The sequence below is a fragment of the Anser cygnoides genome, chromosome Z, assembly GCF_040182565.1.
Source record: "Anser cygnoides isolate HZ-2024a breed goose chromosome Z, Taihu_goose_T2T_genome, whole genome shotgun sequence".
Classification (NCBI taxonomy): Eukaryota; Metazoa; Chordata; class Aves; order Anseriformes; family Anatidae; genus Anser; species Anser cygnoides.
Window position 1 is genome coordinate 293,189 of NC_089912.1, and position 21,796 is coordinate 314,984.

The window sequence follows — 21,796 nt, forward strand, 5'->3', positions numbered from 1 at the left end:
GCGGGGCGGAGCCGACCCGCGGGGACGGGGCCGCGGGGCCGAGGAGCGGCCGCCACCGCAGCTGCCCTGCCCTGCCCGGCCTGGCCCTGCCCAGCCGCCGCCTCCCCCCCTCCGCCGAGGCCCGCGGGCGGGGACCGCAGGTGAGCGGGCCGGGGGGTGGGGGGGCCGCGGGCGGCGGGGCGGGGCCGTGACGTCACGTGACGTGCGCGGCGACGGCGGCCGGGAGGGGCCGGCCCCGCACCCCCCCCCCCCCCCCCCCCCCCCCCGGCGGGCGGCGCAGGGGCGGCGGCGCGGCGCGCACCGAGAGCGGCCCCGCTGCGGGCCCCCCCCCCCCGCTCCTGCCCCCGGCCGGGCCCGGCCGCGCCGTGCTGCCGGGCCGCCTCCCGCTCGCCCCGCCGCCGCCGCAGCGGCCTCGGGAAGAAGGTAGGTCCGCGCTGGTGCCGGTGTCGGCGGGACCGGGAGCCCTTGTCCCGCCTCGGGACCGACCAGGCGTCCCCCGGCCCTTCTGGAACCGCTCGGAAGGAGCTCGGTGATTGCAGCGCGCGTACGAGGCCGCTGTAAGTTGCGGCTTTGGATCGCGACTTTTTTTAACGGCGATTGACGAAATGCGCCCGTTTTACCCCCTCGGCGTACGCGCTGAAATTTACGGATCCCCGCAGAGCGTCCGTGCGGACTTGTGCCTGAGCGTGGAACGGCCCAGCGCAGAGCATTCGTTCTCTGAAGCGAGTTTCTGAAGAGCAGGAGCACACAGCTCAGCTGCTCCTGGGTGAAATACCGCGGTCGTCCATTGCACTGGCCGTGTGGAGGCAGATACTTGCATGGGTTGAGGATATAACGTACTAATTGCGGTGGTTTTACCCGTCTGGGCAGCCAGACTCTGCCGCAAACTCTCTCCCCCCCCCCCCCTTCTTCAAAAGAGGTTTGGGAGAAGAAAGCATACTGGAAAGAAAAGAAAAAAAAAACTCACAGGTTGAGGTAAGGATAATTTAATTAAAAGGAAGAGAAAAAAAAATCAAAACAGGCAAAGGCTGTGTGGAAGCACACAGAGAGAGAAAAGAAATTACTCTTAGTTCCCACCAACAAGGAACGTTTGGCCGTGTCCCAGGAAGCAGGGCCTCAATATCCATAGCATTTCTGTGCGACGACAGATGTCTTCATAACAAGGGCCCCCCATCTCGTTCCCATTCCCCACCTTTTATTGCTGAGCGTGACACCACGTGGTATGGAATATCCCTTCAGTTGTTTTAGGCCAGCTGCCCTGGTGGTGTCCCCTCCCACCTCTTCAGCTTCAGAATCACTGAGGAAGGTATTTGGAGAGGGTTTGTGTAAAATGCGTGATCCTCCAGTAAATAGTGAAGTTGAAGAGCTAGATGTATAAATTCTTGCCAGATTGACCAAGCAGGCATCATGCTGATGCTGAGGTGTCTGTGCCTCCTCTTTCCATTTGGGTGTTTCTGTGCACCTCTTCAGTTCTCCATATTATTTGTAATTTGAGGTGTGAACTGGGGGGAATTCATAAACAGAGAAGCTGTCAACTCAGTTTACTCTTCAGAGGCTGTTCTGAGAGGAAGGCCACTGATAAATACTGCCTTAGTATCACAAATTCAGAAGGAATGCTTCCTGCACTGATAACGTGATAATAGATCACGTTAACGGATCACAGCAAGAATTCAGATCAATTCTTGTTGAATGCAGTTTAACTTTCCTTGCCTTTAAATGGCTTTATTGTCAGTTTTGTGTAGCAGCCTTCCCTGCTGCTCTGTTTCTGAATAAATCCAATAGTGGTATTACTGGAAGAGATTTGTTCAGTTGTGTCGCTGTGTCATGCCTAAAAAACTTCTGTGTTCTTGGCAACGGTTGTTTTCTCATACCGAGATGGTTTTCTAGCTTCCTAAGACCACAAGTAGAGTCCATGATCTAATTCTCCTCTTCTTTATCGATTCCTGGGAAACAACCCGGTGACTGGGTGAGACGGCACATCAGAGCACAGGGGTGCTGTGTGCCGGGCTCTTACTGCGTGCCTTGCTGTGAGGTATGATACCGTGCTGCAGGATCTAGAGACCAAGAGATGCGCCACGGGGCTGACATGTGGGGAACAAAAACCTGAGGAAGCAGATGAATAGCCACATGTGCTGCCATCAAGGTGACGTTAGTTTCTCCAGATAACCAGGAGCGTCCAAGATACATTTATCCATTCTTTGGAGGCTTCCAGTTGGTCCTCTTAAAGATGCTCTTAGCAGCGGACAGACTGTGCTGTTACTCTTTATTAATGGGTTGGTGCTGCCATGGCTTGGACTACCTATTTCCAGTACCTTTCAGGAGATGAAGGAGTACTAAGTTATATAATAACCTCTCACTCTTCCCTGGAGGGCTGGTGCAGTCAGCAGCAGGTTTTGCAGCGCAGTTTATCCTTTCTGATTCGTAGACAAGCTGTAAGCCGCATTCCCTGACAACGGGGAGAGAAATGCTCTGAGTTGAACTCTATAAAACCTGGCGAAGCAATCGCCTCGGATGTGGTGCTCTATGCTCAAGCAACAGTCAGAGTTGCTCGTTGCTGATGTTCTCTGTGACGTTTCATGGACGCATGAAGAATGCCTTTCATGGCTGGCATTCACCATATGGAAGTGTATGTAAAGGCAACGTAGCACTGCTATTTCATTGTTTCACTGGTATGGGGCAACCACAAATCATTTAAACTAGTGTTAACTAAAAATCCACCTTTTACTCAGTCTGAAAATGTTGCTAGTGTGCATTTTTCAAAGTCATAAAACTTGCTCAAAATGTGAAAGAACGTTAAGGCTTCCTTTCTGCCTGCCTCTACCCTACTCCCATCTAGATAGCCTACTAAAAAAAAAAAGACAGTAGAAAGAATATTATACAATGTGTATTTCAGAGTTCAGTGAAGCTTTTTAAGAAATGTGTTATTTCTAATACAATGGTTAAATGCAGTATGAGTTTATTGTAGTGTTTTGTAAAACATAATTATGGCTAATTGGTCAAGAGTTATTAATACCATATTGACAAACTTTCAAGTGTTGGCTGTTTTCCAGGGATTCCCGCAGTCTTGGTGCTTATGATATCGCATTCAATCAAATATAAGTTTTTGGGAATGGGCTTTGAGGTACAACTACTACATTGTCCTTTGTTTATTTTATGAGGAAAACCCAAGTTTCTGGGCACTGTTCAGTAGCATCTTTCAGCTATATATATCGAGGTCCTGCGTCTGGGCTGGGGCAATCCCAAGCACAAATACAGGCTGGGCAATGAGTAGATAGACAGCAGCCCTGAGGAGAAGGACCTGGGGGTGTTGGTGGACCAGAACCTCACCATGAGCCAGCAACGTGTGCTTGCAGCCCAAAAAGCCACCCGTACCCTGGGCTGCACCGACAGCATGGTAGCCAGCAGGGCGAGGGAGGGGATTGTTCCCCTCTGCTCTGCTCTCGGGAGACCCCACCCGGAGCCCTGCGCTCTGGGGCCCCCAGCACAAGGAGGACACAGAAGTGTTAGGGTGAGTCCAGAGGAGGGCCACAGAGGTGATGAAGGGCTGGAGCACCTCTCCTATGAAGGCAGGCTGAGGGGTTTGGGGTTGTTCAGCCTGGACACGTGAAGGCTCCGGGGTGATCTTATTGCAGCCTTTCAGTATCTACAGGGGGCTTATAAAACAGATAGCAGCTTTCGCTTGGGCAGACAAGGGGGGAATGGTTTTAAACTAAAAGTGCGGAGATTTAGATCAGAGACTAGGAGGAAGTTCTTCACTCAGAGGAGGGTAAGGCACCGGCACAGGCTGCCCAGAGAAGCTGTGGATGCCCCATCCCTGGCAGTGCCCAAGGCCAGGCAGGATGGGTCTTAGAGCAACCTGGTCTAGGGGGTGGTGTCCCTGCCCATGGCAGGAGGCTGAAACTGGATGATCTTTAAGGTCCCTTCCAACCCAAACCATTCTGTGATGCCTAATCTGAGGCCCAGTGACGGTGTGATATAGCAAAGCATTAATCTAAGTTCCCTGGGTACCCAGAAAGTCAAGTGGAAGTGATCTGTGAGCTTCATGAAGGCTGCCGAAGCTGGCTGCCGAAACCACCCCCCACAGCTGGAAGCACCTGTGTTCTTCAGCCAGGTAGGCATTTGCACAGCACTTGGTGGTGTACGTGACTCGGTCGTCGAGACGTGTCGAGACTTTGAGACTTTGGCTTGTTCTAAGGGAAGTGATGAGGGTATGCAGCACATGACTGTTTCGGGGGAGTCTTTTTGGCCCGCTATTCCTGAAAGTTGAGCTGTTGCTGAGCCAGGAAAAGAAAGACAGACTAAGGGGGTGTGTCTAGATATAGGCCATTTGGAAATTTCTTGACATTGACTTAGATGCTTTGGGTATATTTAGTGACCTGAAGTAACTGATACCTCACCTAATACCATATGTGGATTGTATGTAGTATACAACTCAAATCTAGCTTTCTGGTTTTCAAGCGAGTCACGTACAAGATCTCAGCTACTCTGTGTTTCTTGATTGTGGTCTGAGGACTTCAGCCTTTGCGGTGTAGTAAATGTGAAATACCAAGCCACATTAGTGTTACTTGAAGCAGAACTGGTGGTTGTCTTGTCCCAGGTACACCCAGGCTTCAGGCATTCCTCGGTGACTTTAAGCAAGAACCCTTTCTGAATTTTGAAATCCATTTTTTGACCACTGATCAAAAACAGAAGGTCTTGCCTGTTACCTGATGCTCAGGTACATGTTGCTGCCAGGGCAGAAGGGACCATCTTCCTTTCTGGAGTCCAGCTCTACCTCTCTACTGATGTGGAATCCTGTCCTGCGTTTGTTCTTCTAACCAGTCTCCACTGCATGGGTTAGCATGCCTTGTTGCATAGTCTGTTGAAGGACACTGCCGCCTGGAACTGTTTTGTTTTGGGCAGTACACAAGCTCTCGGTATTTGATCTGCTTTATAGTGCCTGAAGCACTGTAAAATGACCTGAGGTAGGATGCAGAGAATGGGCAGTGCTCAGCTGTCTGGGTATGGCTTCGCTCCTGATGACCCTTTGCAGCCGAAGCAGCTGATGCTGGGCCTTGCACTTTGTGTGCCTCTGGAGCAGATGTGCAGGTAGAACAATTCTGTGCTCAGCTGCAGATGCGGCACAGTAAAGCTCTCCTGCCTTGGCTGCCTTTGTAGGTGGTGGTAGTTACGGTTCAGCGCTGTTGTATTTTTTTAAATACTTGCGATTAATACTACCGCTCAGGTACAGCCTGTAGGAAAAAGAGATCCATCCCCTCCTTGTCCTCCTTCAGTAGATGCCGGGTGTTCTCGGTGTCTCTGCCTGTAGACTGCAGCACCGTTCACGGTGCAGGTCAGCCTGGGATGTGAAACTGCATAGCCTTAGAGCTGCTGCTCCTGAGTGGGGAGTGAGTCGAGAGCAAAGCTGTCCCACGTAAAGGTCCCTCCCAGGTGAACATGCTGCAGTGACGGTAGTCCAAAGGGAGGGAAAGAAAGAGTTTCTTTGGCGCTCGTGGCAACTCCTAGGCCTCCCTGTCTGCTTTTCCTCCTCTCCCTAAATTCTCCCTAAATCCTATTTTTTAAGTCCCTTGAAGCCAAGGACAGCGTGTTATGCCAGAGATAACACCTGGCTCATCTCAGAGCCCAGCAAATAGAGACAAACAAGAACTTGTTTTGCAGTCCCTTTTCAGCTTTCCAGAGAAGCCTGGCTGGAGGGGAGTTTTCCTTACGGAGGAGGAAGTCCGTGTGCTGTGGCTGGTGAAACAAAGGAAGGCATTTGTTTAACTAGACGTGCACAAGCTGGAAAGGCAGGCAGCTATCTATGTAGCAGCACTGGTCACAGAGCAGCCCTGACCTCTACCAAATTACAAATACTTCCTGCTGGGACTTGTGGATCTTCAGTCTCCTTGTGATCCTTTTGTCCTGCTGCCTGAGGTTGCTGGGATTCAGGGTCTACTGGTCCTATTGTTCCATGTCATTCTGTAACCACTAGGAAGGATTTCTTCACTTTCCCTTGCGTTGCACTTCTCTGAGAGGAAGCGTGCAGAAATAAAAACTGTGCAATTCCAAAGATTGTCTGTCCTTATTTTTTTTTTGTTTACTTGAAAATGTCCTGTTTTACTCTCAAATATGCGTTCGTAGTGGAATGTAAATAAAATCACTTATTACCTGTATTTCTGTTTCTTAAAAACAAGTTTGCTTTCATACTTTTCTGTTATATCTCCATCTGTAGAGATGATTGGAACTGTGACGCATTACTTAATTCAATCTTATTACAGTGCATATTTCACGCATTCCTGCATCATAGGTTGTGTGTTGCCAAATTAGGGGATTCTTGATGCACTAAAAACTGGACCCTCGGCATTGCTGGAAGGCGTAGAGTGCAATTTCTTACTGCTTTCAAAATACACAGGAACCAATTAAAGGTTGAGGCAAATGCTTCTCAACTGCCTCGGATTCTTGTCAGCAGAAGTTTTGCTTTTTTTGGTGTTTACATAAACTCTGGTTCTTTGGGAATCGGTATGCTTTTGACGAGGAGAGGGCTGTTAGTCCAGTGCACTATGTGGTGAAATGTTTCTGAAGCTAGCACCTGCAAAGTGTGCGTTGTGCTCCTTGGAGAAGTGGGAGGCAGTAGCGCCTTGCCTTGGGAGCTGCCTCCTGCTGCTCTTCTGCAGCCTGGCAGCTGGAGCGGACAGGGGGTACGTGGTCAGATTTTGTGTCAGCCAACGGTTGTAGTCTTTGTCCTTTTATATTAGTTTGCCACCTCTTCTGCCTTGGATTCGGGTCTCTTGGCCTACTCCATTAGTGATTCCCTTCATTCGATAGAGCCCAGTGTCAGCCTGTGTGCAGCAAAATCCGCATACTTGAGCAGGTCCCTTTCTTCATCCAGATCGCCTCTAAGGGATTTCATAAATCTGAATCGGAAAACGGTACCTGCTGTCACATGCTAACATCTGTAGTAGCCTCGTGACAGGCTGACGATGGAGAGTATCTGCATCAAAGTTGCATCTGAGCTGCTGCTGGAAGCCCACAGGTCTTCCTCATTGCGTAGCTGCCTGGTTACACAAATGTAGACCCATCGGTTGAGACCTTTTGTGTATTGCATACCTTCTTGACCTTTGCCAACATTTTTTTTTTACAGCAGTACATGTCTCAAGAGTAGTAGTCCCGTATCTGCCCTGCCTTGCTTATTGCTTTTTGCCTAGCAGCAAGGAGAGCACAGAGCTTCAGGCTGCTCAGGGCCCACATGCTTCTCCATCCTCAGACAGCCTTCGTGGTCACCTGCTGCTGCCTCATGCCTAGGATCTCTGGAGATGGGCTTTGCATTTCTGAGATGCTGCTTTTTCTGCTGGTCCTTCCAAGTTAATGGTATGCAGTACGCTATGTTATGTAGAAGTGTTAGCGTAGCAACCACATAACCACCAAGTGATTATATGAAGGTGCTTTATTCAGCGCTGGAAGCCGGGGCAAGTGCCCAAATCTGGCTTCAAGTCCCGTTACTTCCCAGCCATTATTTATACATACAATATTGCGTCAGGTATACATATTCATTACAGGTTGCAACATCAGCCTCGCTTTTCATTCTAATTAGCTCCCCTCCCCTTTGCACATGCGTGGCGCACTCTGGTGGTCGTCCAGGTGGTCGTCCAGATGAAGTAAGGAGTCTTCCTCTCCGCTGAACTCTTTCACCTTTCTCACTCGACGCATGCTCCCTCCGCTCCTCGGTTCTGCTTCAACTCATTTCATCATCTCCAGGCCCTTATCCAAGGTCAGGTTGTACCTATTCCCTCCCGGGGTTCCCCTCCAACGATTCTTTTGATTGTTCAATGTGCTCCCTAAGTTTCCAGTATACATAGATTACTTGATAATGTAAGTACATTTAATGATATTTAATTATACCGTATGATCCATCACCTGAGAAACATTAATGGAACATCCATTCGATTCTCCCCAACACTAACAGAAGGCTGCACAACACACCGATTTGGAGGTAAAAGGTTACTATATATCCAGGTGAACAAAACTGCAAAGTAATTAACATCCATGTTACCAAATGCTGCCAGTTTTTCTCCGAACGAGTGTGTGTACTTTGCAGGTACTGTCTCCAGCCTCCACGTAGCTTCCAAGCAAAGTCATTGTGTAAAGTGAACCACCTGTGGAGATGAGTTTCAAATAGAAACGTTATTTCTAGGCAGACTTTTCTTTTCTTTACTGATAGGATGTGTCTATCAGAAACTCTTCATGCACGTTATTCGTACTAGTCATGACTGCTCATATGCACATGCAGCACATGGTTTGTTCACAACTTGTGCGATAAGTGAAGTAAACATGTAAATTTGAGGACAAAATTTCTGTACTAGTAGACTCATATTTGACCCTTTTTCAAAAGAATAATTCTGTGTGACCTTTTATTGTAGCTGCTTTACAGTTGTGCCCCATGATACTTCGGTATTGATATTGAAAAACAAACGTTAACACGAGTATGTGTGTAGATGGACGTACATCCCCTCCCTCCAAGCAACCTTTCCTTTCCCCAAATTTCACACTTCTTTGATTTCTTATGAGAAAAGTAGAGGTGACACCTCATTAGTCTTACGGTGAGTACTAAGATTTTATTTATGTTTGGTTGCTGGAAACTTCTGAAAAAAAACACCCTTGAGTTTGTCTAGTTGTCTTGAGTAGTGCATCGTTTTATACGAAGCTCTCTATAATTTCTTTATGGACCAAGAAGGTTCGTAAGAAATTGTGAGTATAGAGGCAGCTCTTAATGTCTGCTAAACTTTTCTGTCTTAGTACCATTTTATGTATTTCCTAGAAAGAAGAAAGGAGTGCCTCCCAGTTTATATGCTATAGTGGATATGAAAATTGCGTTACACTTCTGGTAGATAAAGGTTGCAGTCTGAGATAACAACTGACCACTTGTTCCAGTGCAGGAGTGTCTTGCCTCTTCTGAGTGTCCGTGTGAAAAGCGGGTATGTGATCAATGGCTCAGTGCAGTAGGTGAGAAACTGCAGAAAGTCGTTTGCAGAAGGCAAGAGCTGGATTGAATGAGACTGGCATTAAAGTTCAGACTTCAGTGGGAGTTTATCTAATACCACAAGCAATTTAACAAAGCTTCCAGTGGATTCTTCACAATTACTTTTTGTTGTTTCCGTTTTTATTTTTTTAATATAACCAGGATCTGATGTTTTACTATGGAGTATGTTTTAGTTTGGACAGAAATTAACAGAGGTAGAATGACCTGCATTATTCAGTTTGCAGCGGAGCTGCCTGTGACAAGTCTGTTGCTTAGGTCGCTGTTGTACCAGGCCACCGCCATGACAGAATCAGTTTTTTTTTTCCCTTGTGCTCTTTGCAAGATTGCTAGTTCTCATACAGTCAGAGTGCAGCAGTGGTGAGTTAAGATCTAGTTATTGTTCGTCTGTGTTTTAGCCATCATCCTTCCTTTTTAAACGCAGTCTCACTGTGGTCTAAGTAGAACCGCATCCATTTTTAATATTATATAGTTTCTTCTGCTTTGTTTTATAGGATCATGGATTTTCCAGGACACTTTGAGCAAATCTTTCAGCAGCTCAACTACCAGAGGCTGCATGGCCAACTTTGCGACTGCGTCATTGTAGTGGGAAACAGGCATTTCAAAGCCCACCGCTCCGTTTTGGCAGCGTGTAGCACGCATTTCCGAGCTCTCTTTACTGTAGCAGAAGGAGATCAAACCATGAATATGATTCAGCTGGATAGTGAAGTGGTGACAGCAGAAGCTTTTGCTGCTCTCATAGACATGATGTACACTTCCACACTAATGCTTGGAGAGAGCAATGTTATGGATGTCTTGCTGGCTGCATCTCACTTACATTTGAACTCTGTCGTCAAAGCATGCAAACACTACCTTACTACCAGGACACTGCCAATGTCTCCACCGACTGATAGAGTTCAAGAGCAAAATGCACGCATGCAGCGGTCTTTCATGCTCCAGCAGCTTGGGCTGAGTATTGTGAGCTCTGCCTTAAATTCCAGTCAGAGCTCAGAGGAGCAGCCAAACACAATGAGCTCCACGATGAGAAGTAACATAGAGCAGCGCACTACTTTTCCGATTCGCCGTCTCCACAAGCGTAAGCAGTCTTCAGAAGACCGGGCCAGGCAGCGAATGAGGCCTGCCATAGATGAGTCTGTTTCTGATGTGACTCCAGAGAGTGGGCAGTCAGTAGTTCATTCACGGGAGGATTTCTTTTCAGCGGATTCACTGAAGATTGTGGACAACTCAAAGGCTGATGCCATCACTGATAACCAGGAGGACAGTACTATTATGTTTGATCAGTCTTTCAGTGCTCAGGAAGATACTCAAGTGCCCAGCCAGTCTGACAACGGTGGAGGAAACATTCCGCAGATGTCCATGGCATCCCAGGCAACGCAAGTGGAAACCAGCTTCGACCAGGAGGCTGCATCTGAGAAGAACAACTTCCCGTGTGACAATCCAGAGGTCAGTTTAAACGAAAAGGAGCACATGAGGGTGGTGGTTAAATCTGAGCCCTTGAGCTCGCCAGAGCCTCAGGATGAGGTGAGCGATGTCACGTCCCAGGCAGAAGGCAGTGAGTCTGTTGAAGTGGAAGGAGGGGTTGTCAGCGCAGAGAAGATAGAGCTAAGTCCTGAGAGCAGCGATCGTAGCTTTTCTGATCCGCAGTCTAGTACTGATAGGGTGGGAGATATCCATATTATGGAGGTGTCAAACAACCTGGAACACAAGTCATCTTTCAGTATCTCAAATTTTCTGAATAAAAGCAGGGGTGGCAGCTATGGTGCTAGTCAAAATAACGATGACAACATTCCAAACACAACAAGTGACTGCAGAATGGACAGCGATGCCTCTTACCTGATGAGCCCAGAATCAGGGCCTGCTAGTGGTCATTCATCTGCCACGGTCTCTCATGTTGAGAATCCTTTCAGTGAGCCTGCAGACTCTCATTTTGTTAGACCAATGCAGGATGTGATGGGTCTTCCCTGTGTGCAGACTTCGGGGTACCGGGCTGCAGAACAGTTTGGCATGGACTTTCCACGGTCGGGCTTGGGCCTCCATTCCCTCTCAAGAGCAATGATAGGCTCTGTAAGAGGGGGAGCCAGCAGCTTTCCTGGCTACCGCCGCATAGCCCCCAAAATGCCTGTCGTGACCTCTGTCAGGAGCTCCCAGCTGCAGGATAACTCATCCGGTTCCCAGTTGATCATGAATGGGACCACTTCTTTTGATAATGGGCATCCTTCGCAGCCCGGTCCACCACAGCTGACAAGGGCGTCTGCAGATGTTCTTTCAAAATGTAAGAAAGCCTTATCCGAGCACAACGTCTTGGTTGTAGAAGGCGCGCGCAAATATGCATGCAAGATCTGCTGCAAGACTTTTTTGACCTTAACAGACTGTAAGAAACACATCCGTGTGCACACAGGAGAAAAGCCTTACGCCTGTCTGAAGTGTGGCAAACGATTCAGCCAGTCCAGCCACCTGTACAAACATTCCAAAACAACCTGTCTGAGGTGGCAGAGCAGCAACCTACCTAGCACTTTGCTTTAACCGTTTCCACCCCCCAGCCTGAACGAGAGTGCCAGTACAAACTCTTTAACTCTCTGAAGCACTGCAGGAACTTTAACACTATTTTGCTCAAGCTAAGAAGCTGCTCTCATAGATCCGTGAACGCTTGTGTGTGGTTGTGCCACACGCAAAAGTCTTGGTTCTGTAAATTGGGGATAATAACATACCTACCTCACAGGGGTGTTGTGAGGCTTAAGCAACTGTTAGTGAAGAACTTTGTGGTCCTCGGAAGTCAGCACTACGCAGTCTGTAGATGTGTGAAATGTTACTGTTATGTACGTGCAAGCCTGGGGCTTACAGGGATACAGCCCCTAAAACTAGGTTCCTTTGCATGGCAGAGGGGTCAGGATTGAGTGAGAGTGATCTCATGAAGTAACACGTTTCAAGAACGAGAAACTGAAGTGCAAATTTCTTGTGTGTTTTTTTTTTTTTCCTGAAGTATTTTGTAAAAGTGAAAACATTTAAATAAATAACCTGCAAAAATCAAGTTGCTGCATTGTGTGTGAACGGTAATGCAAAGAGCTGTTTACTGCAGATTGCGTATCTTTAGAAGAAAAACAACTTTGGATGCACCTGTCTGACATAAAATGCTTTAAAATATGCTAATTATAAAATAGTTTTAGGGTTCTGAATGTATGTTTGCTTGTTTTGTAGTAAAGAACACTGTGTAATGAAGGTGCTTAAATTAAATCCAAGACAAGTAACTTTTGGACTAGCACTTGTATATATACTTGGAATACAGCAAGATCTGGATGTTTCATTGATTTTTTTTCTCTGTAGAAGAAACTTGTATTAAGTGATAAGTGAAGTACTGTTTCTTGTTTGTGCTATTCTTAGCAGTATCTTAACCAATTTGTATTTCCTATCTTAAAATTCCATATACACAAAAGTCTGAAAAGAGCTTGTCTTTGTCTGTTTTGTTATTTTGACTGAGAGAGAGAATTTGTGATGGCATTTTTTTAGTGTTTAAGATAGTCTCTTGCTATTCCCAGACATGCTGATAGTCAGTCTGATCCACTTTACTGCATAAGCACGTTGTTCTTTTCTGGTACTCTTCTCTTCAGGCTTTAATTTTCTCCTCCGTACACTTACTTTCCCTCACAATTATGGATTGTTTCTTACATCAGAGGAGTCAGGAATGGTCCTTGTTTGCCATATTTATTTATGTTTCTATGTAAAGTGTAGTAAACAAATCCAATCCTTTTGTTTAAAGTAGTGTCATAAATGTACCTTTCTACATAAAGTAAAAAAAAAAAAAGAATAGCATAAATTTAATTAAAAAAATAGCACTGCACACTTTGTAAAGCAGAAATTCAGTGATCTTTGTTCTTTGAGAGAACAGCGTACATCTTTTTAATTTCCTCTTCTTTGATACCATTGTAACTAACAGTATTTGCAGTGTCTTGTTTTCTTTGTTAGATGCATGTGAACTCCCAGCTTTCAGAATGCCGGGTTTCTACATTTGCAGTGTTTCTGCTGATAAATGTTGTTCTATCGAAGCTGGGTCAGGGCTTCAGCACATCCATACTGCTCTGGAGAGACAGATGATTGATGTTTCCTGGCATTTAAGTCACAGAGCAACTGCTCTCTGTTAATACAAAAACAATTTGCAAACTTGTTTTGATTCTATATAGCCAAGATATCCTGTGTGATGATACTCAGCAGTTTTAAGGAGTTTGTGTTCCTAGTAGTTAATCTTAAACATCTTGGTCTTGTGTTTTGGTAAACAGAAAATATCCTAATACACAGTCCCGTAGGTCATTTATCAGGATGAACTGTGAGCACTGTTGAAGATTACAAACCAAACATTCATTGTCAGACCAAAGGAAACATAAAAAGCTTTCTGTACCTGGCTTTATGTGAAACAGTAGTCAGCTAATGAAGAAATGTCTAGTTACACCTCTCCGTGCTGAAAAGAAAATTGGCAAATGTCTGTCAATGTGTCACTTGCACCTTGAGCATCCAAGGTAAACAGGAACATAGAAACACGAGTGATTGGATTGATTCCTTTAAAAGGTTAAAAATTCTTTATTTAATGGTCATATTTGTAGCTCTTGATTTTTAAAGAATTAAAACAATGTGACATTTTTAAAAAGCTTTAGGGTATGCCACTTTTTTTTTATAACCATTTTGATATTGGGGGACTGAAGGCATTGAGGGATACTAAATAATCTCACTAAAACATGAATAAAATACAATATTTTGTACTTCAGTATATTCTTGTTGATGTCTTGCCTTCTAGGTAGCATTCTGGCTGGTTGTTTCATCTTTCTTGCATTTCTACCATTCTGTTAAAAACTAGATTTTTTTTAATATACATTTTCTGTATGTTTCCTACAATGCATCTGAAATCCTACAGCATGTAGGAATAAAGCAGCTGTGTGGGTATGGAGATTAATTAAAAACTAATGTGATCAGGTAAACGTATTAAACTGTACTTTTTTAAAATCTGTACTTTTATAATAAATTTTCATGTTGTTGTGAAATACGAGACCTTGTGTGGGAGGACTCCTCTCCTTTCTTAAAGAAAAAAACTAAACTTGCATCGTCCTTGTAAGTAGCAACTTTGATTTTCTATTTTCATTGACATCCAGTGCTTTTGGAGGAGCATGCTGCAAATCCAGGAACTTGTGGCTGACTTGTTGCCTTCCTAGTCTTCCAGTGTGACGCAGTACCTTAGAATGACAGCTCCACTTAGCTGTCCCTTATTGTGAAATGAGAAGTAGCTCATCTCAAAACATGATAAAATTGCCAAAGAGCTTTATCACCCTGACATGTGTTGAAAACTAAACTTTACAGACCCTAGGGTGAGATCTCGTGTGAAGATGTCAGTGAACTAGCATTTTGAAACATCTGAAAATATTTTTTTGTGCTGCTGTATTTTGACCCGATTTGCTTTTTATTGTGGTGTATTTGCCAACCACATAATTAACTGACTAAGCAGGTAATTTTTATGTGTTTGCTGTTTGAGTTCTTTGTCTCACTTTGCAGTGCGAAATTGAGATGTGGGCGCACAGACATGTTCGTCAGATGAGGCAAAGTGCATAGTACTGCTTGTGGCAGGCCTCCACTATGCTGGGGTTTCACCACTTTTGAGAGGACATTCAGTATCTAATCCACAAGAAGCAGGGCAGTATTTGAGCCAATAAAGTCGTGAAGGATTTTGTCCTATTTTGGGGTCAGATGGGATCCACCAGGGGTATGGAGGGCGCTGGCAGAAGTGCTCACCGAGCCACTTTCCGTCATATATTAGCAGTTCTGGCTGTCAGGTGAGGTCCCAGCTGACTGGAGCCTAGCACACGTGGCGCCCATATACAAGAAGGGCTGTAAGGAGGACCCGGGGACCTACGGGCCTGACCGTCTGACTGGCGGCGGTGCCAAGGGGAGCTGACGGAGCATATCACCGTGAGTCCATGGTGCAGCACGTACGGGACAGCCGGGTGATCAGGCCCAATCGGCGTGGCCTGATGAAAGGCAGGGCCCGCCCGATGAACCCGATTTCCTTCTGTGACAAGGTGAGCCCCCTGAGGGATGGGGGAAAGGCTGTGGATGTTGCCTGCCTACACCTGAGTAAAGCTTGGGACGCTCTTCCCCAGCATTCTTCTGCACAAACCGGCTGCTCGTGGCTCGGACGGGCGTAAGCTTTGCTGGGTAAAAAAAACAGGCAGGGTGGCCGGGCCCAGAGCGTTGGGGCAAATGGAGTTAAATCCGGCTGGAGGCCGGGCACGAGCGGTGTCCCCCCCCCCAGGGCTCAGTCCCGGGGCCAGTTTTGTTTAACGTCTTTTTCAGTGATCTGGACAGGGGGGTCGAGTGCATCCTCAGCAAGTTTGCAGGCGACACCAAGTCGGGTGGGAATATCGCTCTGCATGAGGGCAGGGAGGCTCTGCAGAGGGGTCTGGATAGGCTGGGTCGATGGGCCCTGGCCAGCTGTATGGGCTTCAACAAGGCCAGTGCCCGGTCCTGCACTTGAGTCGTTATCGTCCCCGTGCAATGGTACAGGCTGGGGGAAGAGTGGCTGGAGAGCTGCCTGGCAGAAAGGGACGGGGGGTATGGGTTGGTAGACATCTGAACGAGGAGCCAGCGGTGTGCTCAGGTGGCCAAGAGGGCCAACAGCATCCTGGCCTGTATCGGAAACAGCACGGCCAGCAGGACCAGGGAAGTGTTTGTCACCCTGTACTCAGCTCTGGTGAGGCTGCACCTGGAAGGCTGAGTTCAGTTTGGGCCCCCCTGCCCACAAGAGGGGCATCGAGGTGCTGAAGGGTGCCCAGAGAAGGGCAGCGAGGCTGGTGAAGGCTCTGGAGAGCAAGACTTGCGAGGAGCAGCTGAGGGAGCTGCAGCTGTTTAGCTTGGAGAAAAGGAGGCTCAGGGGAGACCTTTTCACTCTCCATAACTACCTCAGAGGAGGTTGTTGCAGGGTGGGGGCTAGTCCGCCAAGCAACAAGTGATAGAACAAGAGGAAATGGCCACAAGCTGTGCCAGGAGAGCTTTATGTCGGATATTAGGAAAAATTTCTTTACTGAAAGGGTTATGCGGCGTTGGAACAGGCTGCCCAATAAGCGGTTGGGTCACCATCCCTGAAAGTAGTCAGAAGATACGTAGATGTGGTGCTAGGTTAACAGTTGTACGTGATGATCTTAGCAGCCTTTTCCAACTTGAATAATTTTATGAATCTATGATCAGCACTTTAGGAACTATTCTGAACTGACAGAGTGTGACTGCACTTCACCGTAGAAGCTGTGATCACACTGGGGGTGGTTGAGCATGGAGCCACTGTAGCTATATGGCGTGTTGCCTTCTGCCTACCTCTGTGCTCCAGAGGTAAACTTAAGGATGCCCCCGGCAAATCATTTTCAATGCCCTACTGCTGCCTGAACCACGTGCAGGGATTCATGCTTCTGCCACAGCATTGATGGGAAATGGTCCATTGCCTGGATCTCCCTCCCAAAACGGAGCCTGGCCAAAGGATGTCTGGAAAGCCTTTGGATTCTGGAAGTATTCCTGCTTTTGTACAGAGATTATTCACATTTTTCAGCTGGATGAGCTCCCTCTTGGAATCCCCTCTTGGCAAGGGACCATGAGTAAGTGTCTGGGTAATGTCAGGATTATTTTTTATAAAAACATTTGAATGCCCAACACTGGCCTTTCCGATTTTACAGCAGAAGACAGCTAAGGTATCTGAATATAATCGAATGAAGGCTGGTTTGGTAGCTTGCTTCAAAAAATGTATTAATGCTGAGGAGACTAAACTATGTATAATAGCACAATTCATGTCTTGAATAGGCAGTAGTGTAAACACTTAAATAAAGCAAAAAAGCAGTCTTTAAATACTATATTGTTCTCTTAATTTTTCTTCATAATACATGCAAATAAGTTCAGTCTGGTGCTTACTATGATATTATGCTTGTCTCTGTCAGTGGCCACTGCAGGACACACATTCAGTTGGCTAGGTCTTACCTAGAAGACTTCCACAGAGTTCCTTGATCTCACTAAATTTGTCCGCCAGTATCTCCTGTTCACACTTCAACCCCGTAAAACATTGTCATGCCAAAAAATGAATTCCTCTATTCAAGCAGTCAAAGGCAAGGGGCTGTCCCTGGCAGTGGTCATTTAAACATCAGTATGTACGTCAGAGGTTCTCTAGCACAGCAGTTACTCTCACTTACGTGCTCGGTTTTACTGCCTTCACTGCTTTTGTGTTATGTGGTTGCACCTGACCCTTGCAGACCGCTGAAAATAACAAACGTGACACAGCTTCACAGCCACCAGTTGCTTCTCCAGGGTGACTGCTTTTCTCTGCCTGTTCCTTGCTGTGCTCCAGTGGTCCAGGCTCTGTTCCTCTAGACTCATGTGGCTGATGAATGTGGAAATCACTGTGCTAGTGTGAAATCCCGTTTCCTCTTCAGCAGAGCTAGTGGGAGTCTCCTTGTTTTACATCAGTACCATCAGCCAAATAACCACCAAAACAGTCCACTTAAAAGGCATCTCAAGTGATTGCCTACTCTTTATGCCAGTCTTGAACAAGAAACACTTATTCTTAGCAAAAAAATAATTATAAAAGCCTGTACAATTACTTTTTAAATTGTTTCTGGTAGAATATATTGTTCATTAGAGCTTGTAATTAAGGCTGTTATTGAAACAACAGTAATATCATCAAAGAAAGAAAGAGATGCTGCCAGCACACCTGCAGTAGCAGTTCCTGCAAGGTGCTACTTCCCTTCAGAAAAATTCAAGTACATCTTACTTGTTTGTTTGTTTTAAAGCAGTGTTATAACCTTTGAGGGTTTTTGTTTGTTTTTAACACAGTTGGAGTGATTGGTGAAAACACTTTCAATCTTGTCTTTGAACAAGATGTTTGCTAAACCAGTTACTCTTGCATAAAATGAATTTCTCCCAAGGAACAGTGTTTTCTTTCTGATATCACAGGGAGTCTGGAAGAATGAGGTATGTATGTAAGAAAAACATGACAATTTCAATGGCTGGCACAACAAAGTGATCCACAACTGCAGAAGGTGCTGCTCTTGAAGAAATTCCAAGACACAATACCTGAAATGTGCTTGTATCACTCAGGTAGTCTTATTTGCAAGTTCACGTGTATTTCTTAATACATTTGGGGAATCTAATAGAAGTGCTTGGATAGCAGTTCACTTACACTTAAGTATTTCTCATATCATTAGAGGGGTCACAATAACCTTTTGAATACTTAGTCAGCATCCTTCAGTGTTACAAGAACTGCACCAGTATCAGCATATTTATAAAGGTCTCAGAAATTGTACAGAACAACAAACTAATCTGACTTTTGACTGTTTAATAAATCAAAGGTTTTCAGCATCAAAGTAAATCCTGTTGATTTCTGCTATGTCATTTGGAAACTTTCCAGCCAATTAAAACACTTAGAAGCCCATTTCCTTTCTATTTATCCCCACAGCTACAAACCTTTCCTTGGTCAGCAGAGGTCTTGTTAGAAGCTTCCCAAATACTTTCTGGTTCTGGTGGGCAGGTATGTAGTAATATGTAAGGCTTGTGAATCAAACTGTATTGATGAATATGTCAGATACCCTCTGAGGCATGAAGTACAGGCCTTTAACTCTAGCCAGCATTGATAACTAATTAATGAACACCTTCCTATAGCTTTTATTGCTGTCAGAGTATGGTTCATTAAGCATCAAGAGAAAATTAAGTACAGAATTCAGCATGGAGAATACTTTCCGTAGGACAGAACAAGCAGTACAGGACACACGAGGTGAACTTCCAAGCACAGGCTTTTCTCTTTCTCGTGTGTGCTTTTTTTTTACAGGCAGGCTTAGCACACTGCCAGCTGCCTTTCTCCCCTCCTTTCTCATTCTCAAGAAATGTTTTGTACTATTATGCAGCACCCTGCTCTGCTTTTATACAGGATGAAAGTTGGAGAAAACAGCACACTGCTGCTTTCAGAGAGACAGACTTGAGAACTTTTATTCACCCTTGCCAGAATCCTTCCAGAGCTGAACAATAACAAAGAGTAAATTGAGCAGTTGGGGCACATTATGGTTTGCTCCCATCCTGGACTTTTCCTCCAAGCGTCATTGTACACCCAGACAGAGCACTGCTGGACAGAGCACCACCGTTCCAGCATGGCTCCAGGCTCTTGCTGGCGCCTGCAGCACGTCCTCGCTGCACGCCTCATGTTTTACCCTCCTCTCTTGCCCGTGCAGTGGAGCTGGCAGCTCATCACAATGTGCAAGGGGCTCTGGCAGGGCTGTGATGGCAACCACCTGCTGGGGGTGCGTGCAGCTCGTCCCCCTCCTGACCTGCAGGCACTGGGAGCACCAAACCGTACCTCAGTTGTTGGCAGCACTACCTGGGAGCCTTGCAAACAGGCACTTGGGGTGCAAGCACGGAGCATTCCTCTTCCACATTGCCACCCCCTCTCCCTCTCCCTGGCGTGGGATTTCAGAAAAGCACTTGTGACACCTCCTTCTGGCAGTCAAGGCTTTCTGTTACACGTGCAGTCTTTTTCAGCATGTTTCCTGCAGACAGGAGTTGCTCTTGCCTGGTCCTGCAGCATGCCCTCGGGCAGTAGGAGGAAGGCTGTTTCCTGCTCTGGGGCGAGGCACTTGCTGGCAGCTCCGTGCAGCCACGCAATGCCACAGCAGGAGAGGCGGAGAGGCGGTGGGCAGCGCAGGAGCAGGGTTTCTTACTGGCTCAGCTGCGGTGTGGGCAGGGATGGAGCTGGCCAGAGGATGCCCGTGAGGCACACGGGACAAATGCTGATCCAGCTGGAGGACGACACAGGGCGAGGGACCAGCAGCAGAGTTGGCTCAGAAGGGTTTTCACACTGTTGTCTTGCTGAAGAATTGCGTTTGGTGGGACTACATAAAATACGGCTCCCTGAAGTAGAAGAGGGCCTTTCTCTCACTGAGCCCAAGGTCATTCACCAGGCTACAGTGCTGTGTGCGTGGTAGGCATGGGGGCACAAGCCAGGGCCCACACTGAGCCCTTACTCAGGCATGCACAGGCCGTGCCACCTCCTGCTGCCGGTGCTGGGGCCCACCAACAAACCCCTACCAAGACAAAGGCTCGAAGGTGATGGGCAAAGGCAATGTGCTGATGGACCACGGTGGTCTGCAGAGACAGTGAGCTAATCTCCACACCAGGGGACAGGGGAGCCCTCGTCGAAACACAGAGTACTCAGCTGAGCAGATTAGCTGCTTGTGTCACTGTTCACCCTGGGCCTCATTAAAGGAGCTCAGACCTCCTCCTGAGCAAGCCTGGCCAGCACGGGGGGACACACACCTGGCTCAGCCTGTTGCAGCGTGTGAACACCAAACAATGAGAAAACAGAGCTTTGGTGACAGCAACGGGCTTGGGCTGGTTCCAACCCTCCTGATGGCTGGGGAGGCCCAGTATGGTGATGGTAAGCACCCAGAGACTTGTGATGGGTGTTGCATGTGTGTTGTGACCCCACCCAAAACACAAAAGACCTATAAATAAATAAATAAATAAACAAAATCCACTTTATACAAGGAGGGTTCACTGTTCAGATCATCTAAAAGAACCTGGTCAGAGAATTGGACTCCAACAGGAAATGGCCAGGAGATAGCACGGGAGCCTGCATGGCTGGAAACAGGGTGCACGTGTGCACGCATCCCCACGCACGGCGCAGGCTCCTGTGTGCTTCACCTTGGGATGAGGACAGTTTCTCAACCTTGTCTCAAGCTGCAAGCCACCAGTTCTTACCATGCTCACTCTGGGCTGAAGATGGATAATCCAGTGCCACAAGCTCCTGGGTCACATTTATGGGAAGTGCCATGGAGCAAGTGGGGGTTTCCTGTGCCAGCCAGGCCAACAGAGCTTCTCCGATCTCAGCTTTTGAGGAAATGCAGAATGGAGACGACTGCCGAGCAGCCTAGGTGCTGGCGCTGAGGAAATCACTGCTGGCGGAGCTGTCGCCTGCATCTGGTCGTTGCAGGTGCCAGGAGAGCAGGAGGGGACGGGACCACCACAGGGCCAACCCGTGCTCCTCAAGCAGCCAAGCTGCTGCCAGGCAGCGCAAGGCAAGCCCAATTGCTCCCCTCAGCCCCAGCACAGGCTGTGCTTGCAGAGGCTCCACCACCCCCTGACATTCACATACCTACATGTATATATATGTGTGTGTGTGTGTGTGTGTGTGTAAAGGTATTACCAGAAAAGAATTTAAATGGAGCTGCCTTCATCTACAGGTGTTCACAGATGGGGAAGACAAATTTGTAATTCGCAGACGTGACCAGTGCTGTCGCTGCAAGACTAGGGACAGGGCAAATCCTTGGTAGGGCCCCAGCAGAAACCTGGAGACCTTGTACTTTGTAACTGACGTTGCTGTGCTCATTTAACATTCTTTGCTGGCGGCTTCAACATGCAGCATTCCTATACACCCAATCCTCACCGTTTATTCTAAAAAATGCTAGAAGCGTTTTTGTCCTTTGCTGTGCAGTGACCTTTTCAGAAGTACTCCAAAAGTGCTGCCCGCGCAGGAGGGTGGGGAAACTCCACTGGTCTAAAGTGCTCAGAAAAGGTTGGATGTTGACAGTCAGTGCCGTGTGACAGGCTGTGGCGATGGCCCCCAGATGCTCTGGCAGGCCACGGCCAGCGCACTTCCATGCTGCGGGAGCCCACAGTGCTGCATCCTCCTGGAGGTGCAAGCCCCTCGGTGCTCTCTTCCCAAAGCGGCCAGGGGGAACTTGATGCAGCCTAATGCTGTTCAGGCTCTCCCTTAGCCCAGTGACC

The 21,796-nt window shown here is 47.2% G+C and overlaps 2 protein-coding genes across 2 annotated transcripts in view; one reads left to right on the forward strand and one right to left on the reverse strand.

Moving 5' to 3' along the window:
- Positions 1–21,796, reverse strand: part of SLC25A51 (solute carrier family 25 member 51) — a 411,938-nt gene that overhangs the window by 41,757 nt on the left and 348,385 nt on the right. The gene's annotated exons all lie outside the window — the stretch shown is intronic.
- Positions 294–14,045, forward strand: ZBTB5 (zinc finger and BTB domain containing 5). Its single transcript, XM_048053773.2, has 2 exons — positions 294–423; positions 9,508–14,045. Exon 2 carries the CDS (start codon positions 9,512–9,514, stop codon positions 11,534–11,536), a length of 2,025 nt encoding a protein of 674 aa, XP_047909730.1. The 5' UTR covers positions 294–423; positions 9,508–9,511; the 3' UTR covers positions 11,537–14,045.

What these genes read in the sequence shown, in the direction of transcription:
- ZBTB5 (XM_048053773.2), top strand. Translation starts at nt 9,512, where the DNA reads ATGGATTTTCCAGGACACTTTGAGCAAATCTTTCAGCAGCTCAACTAC.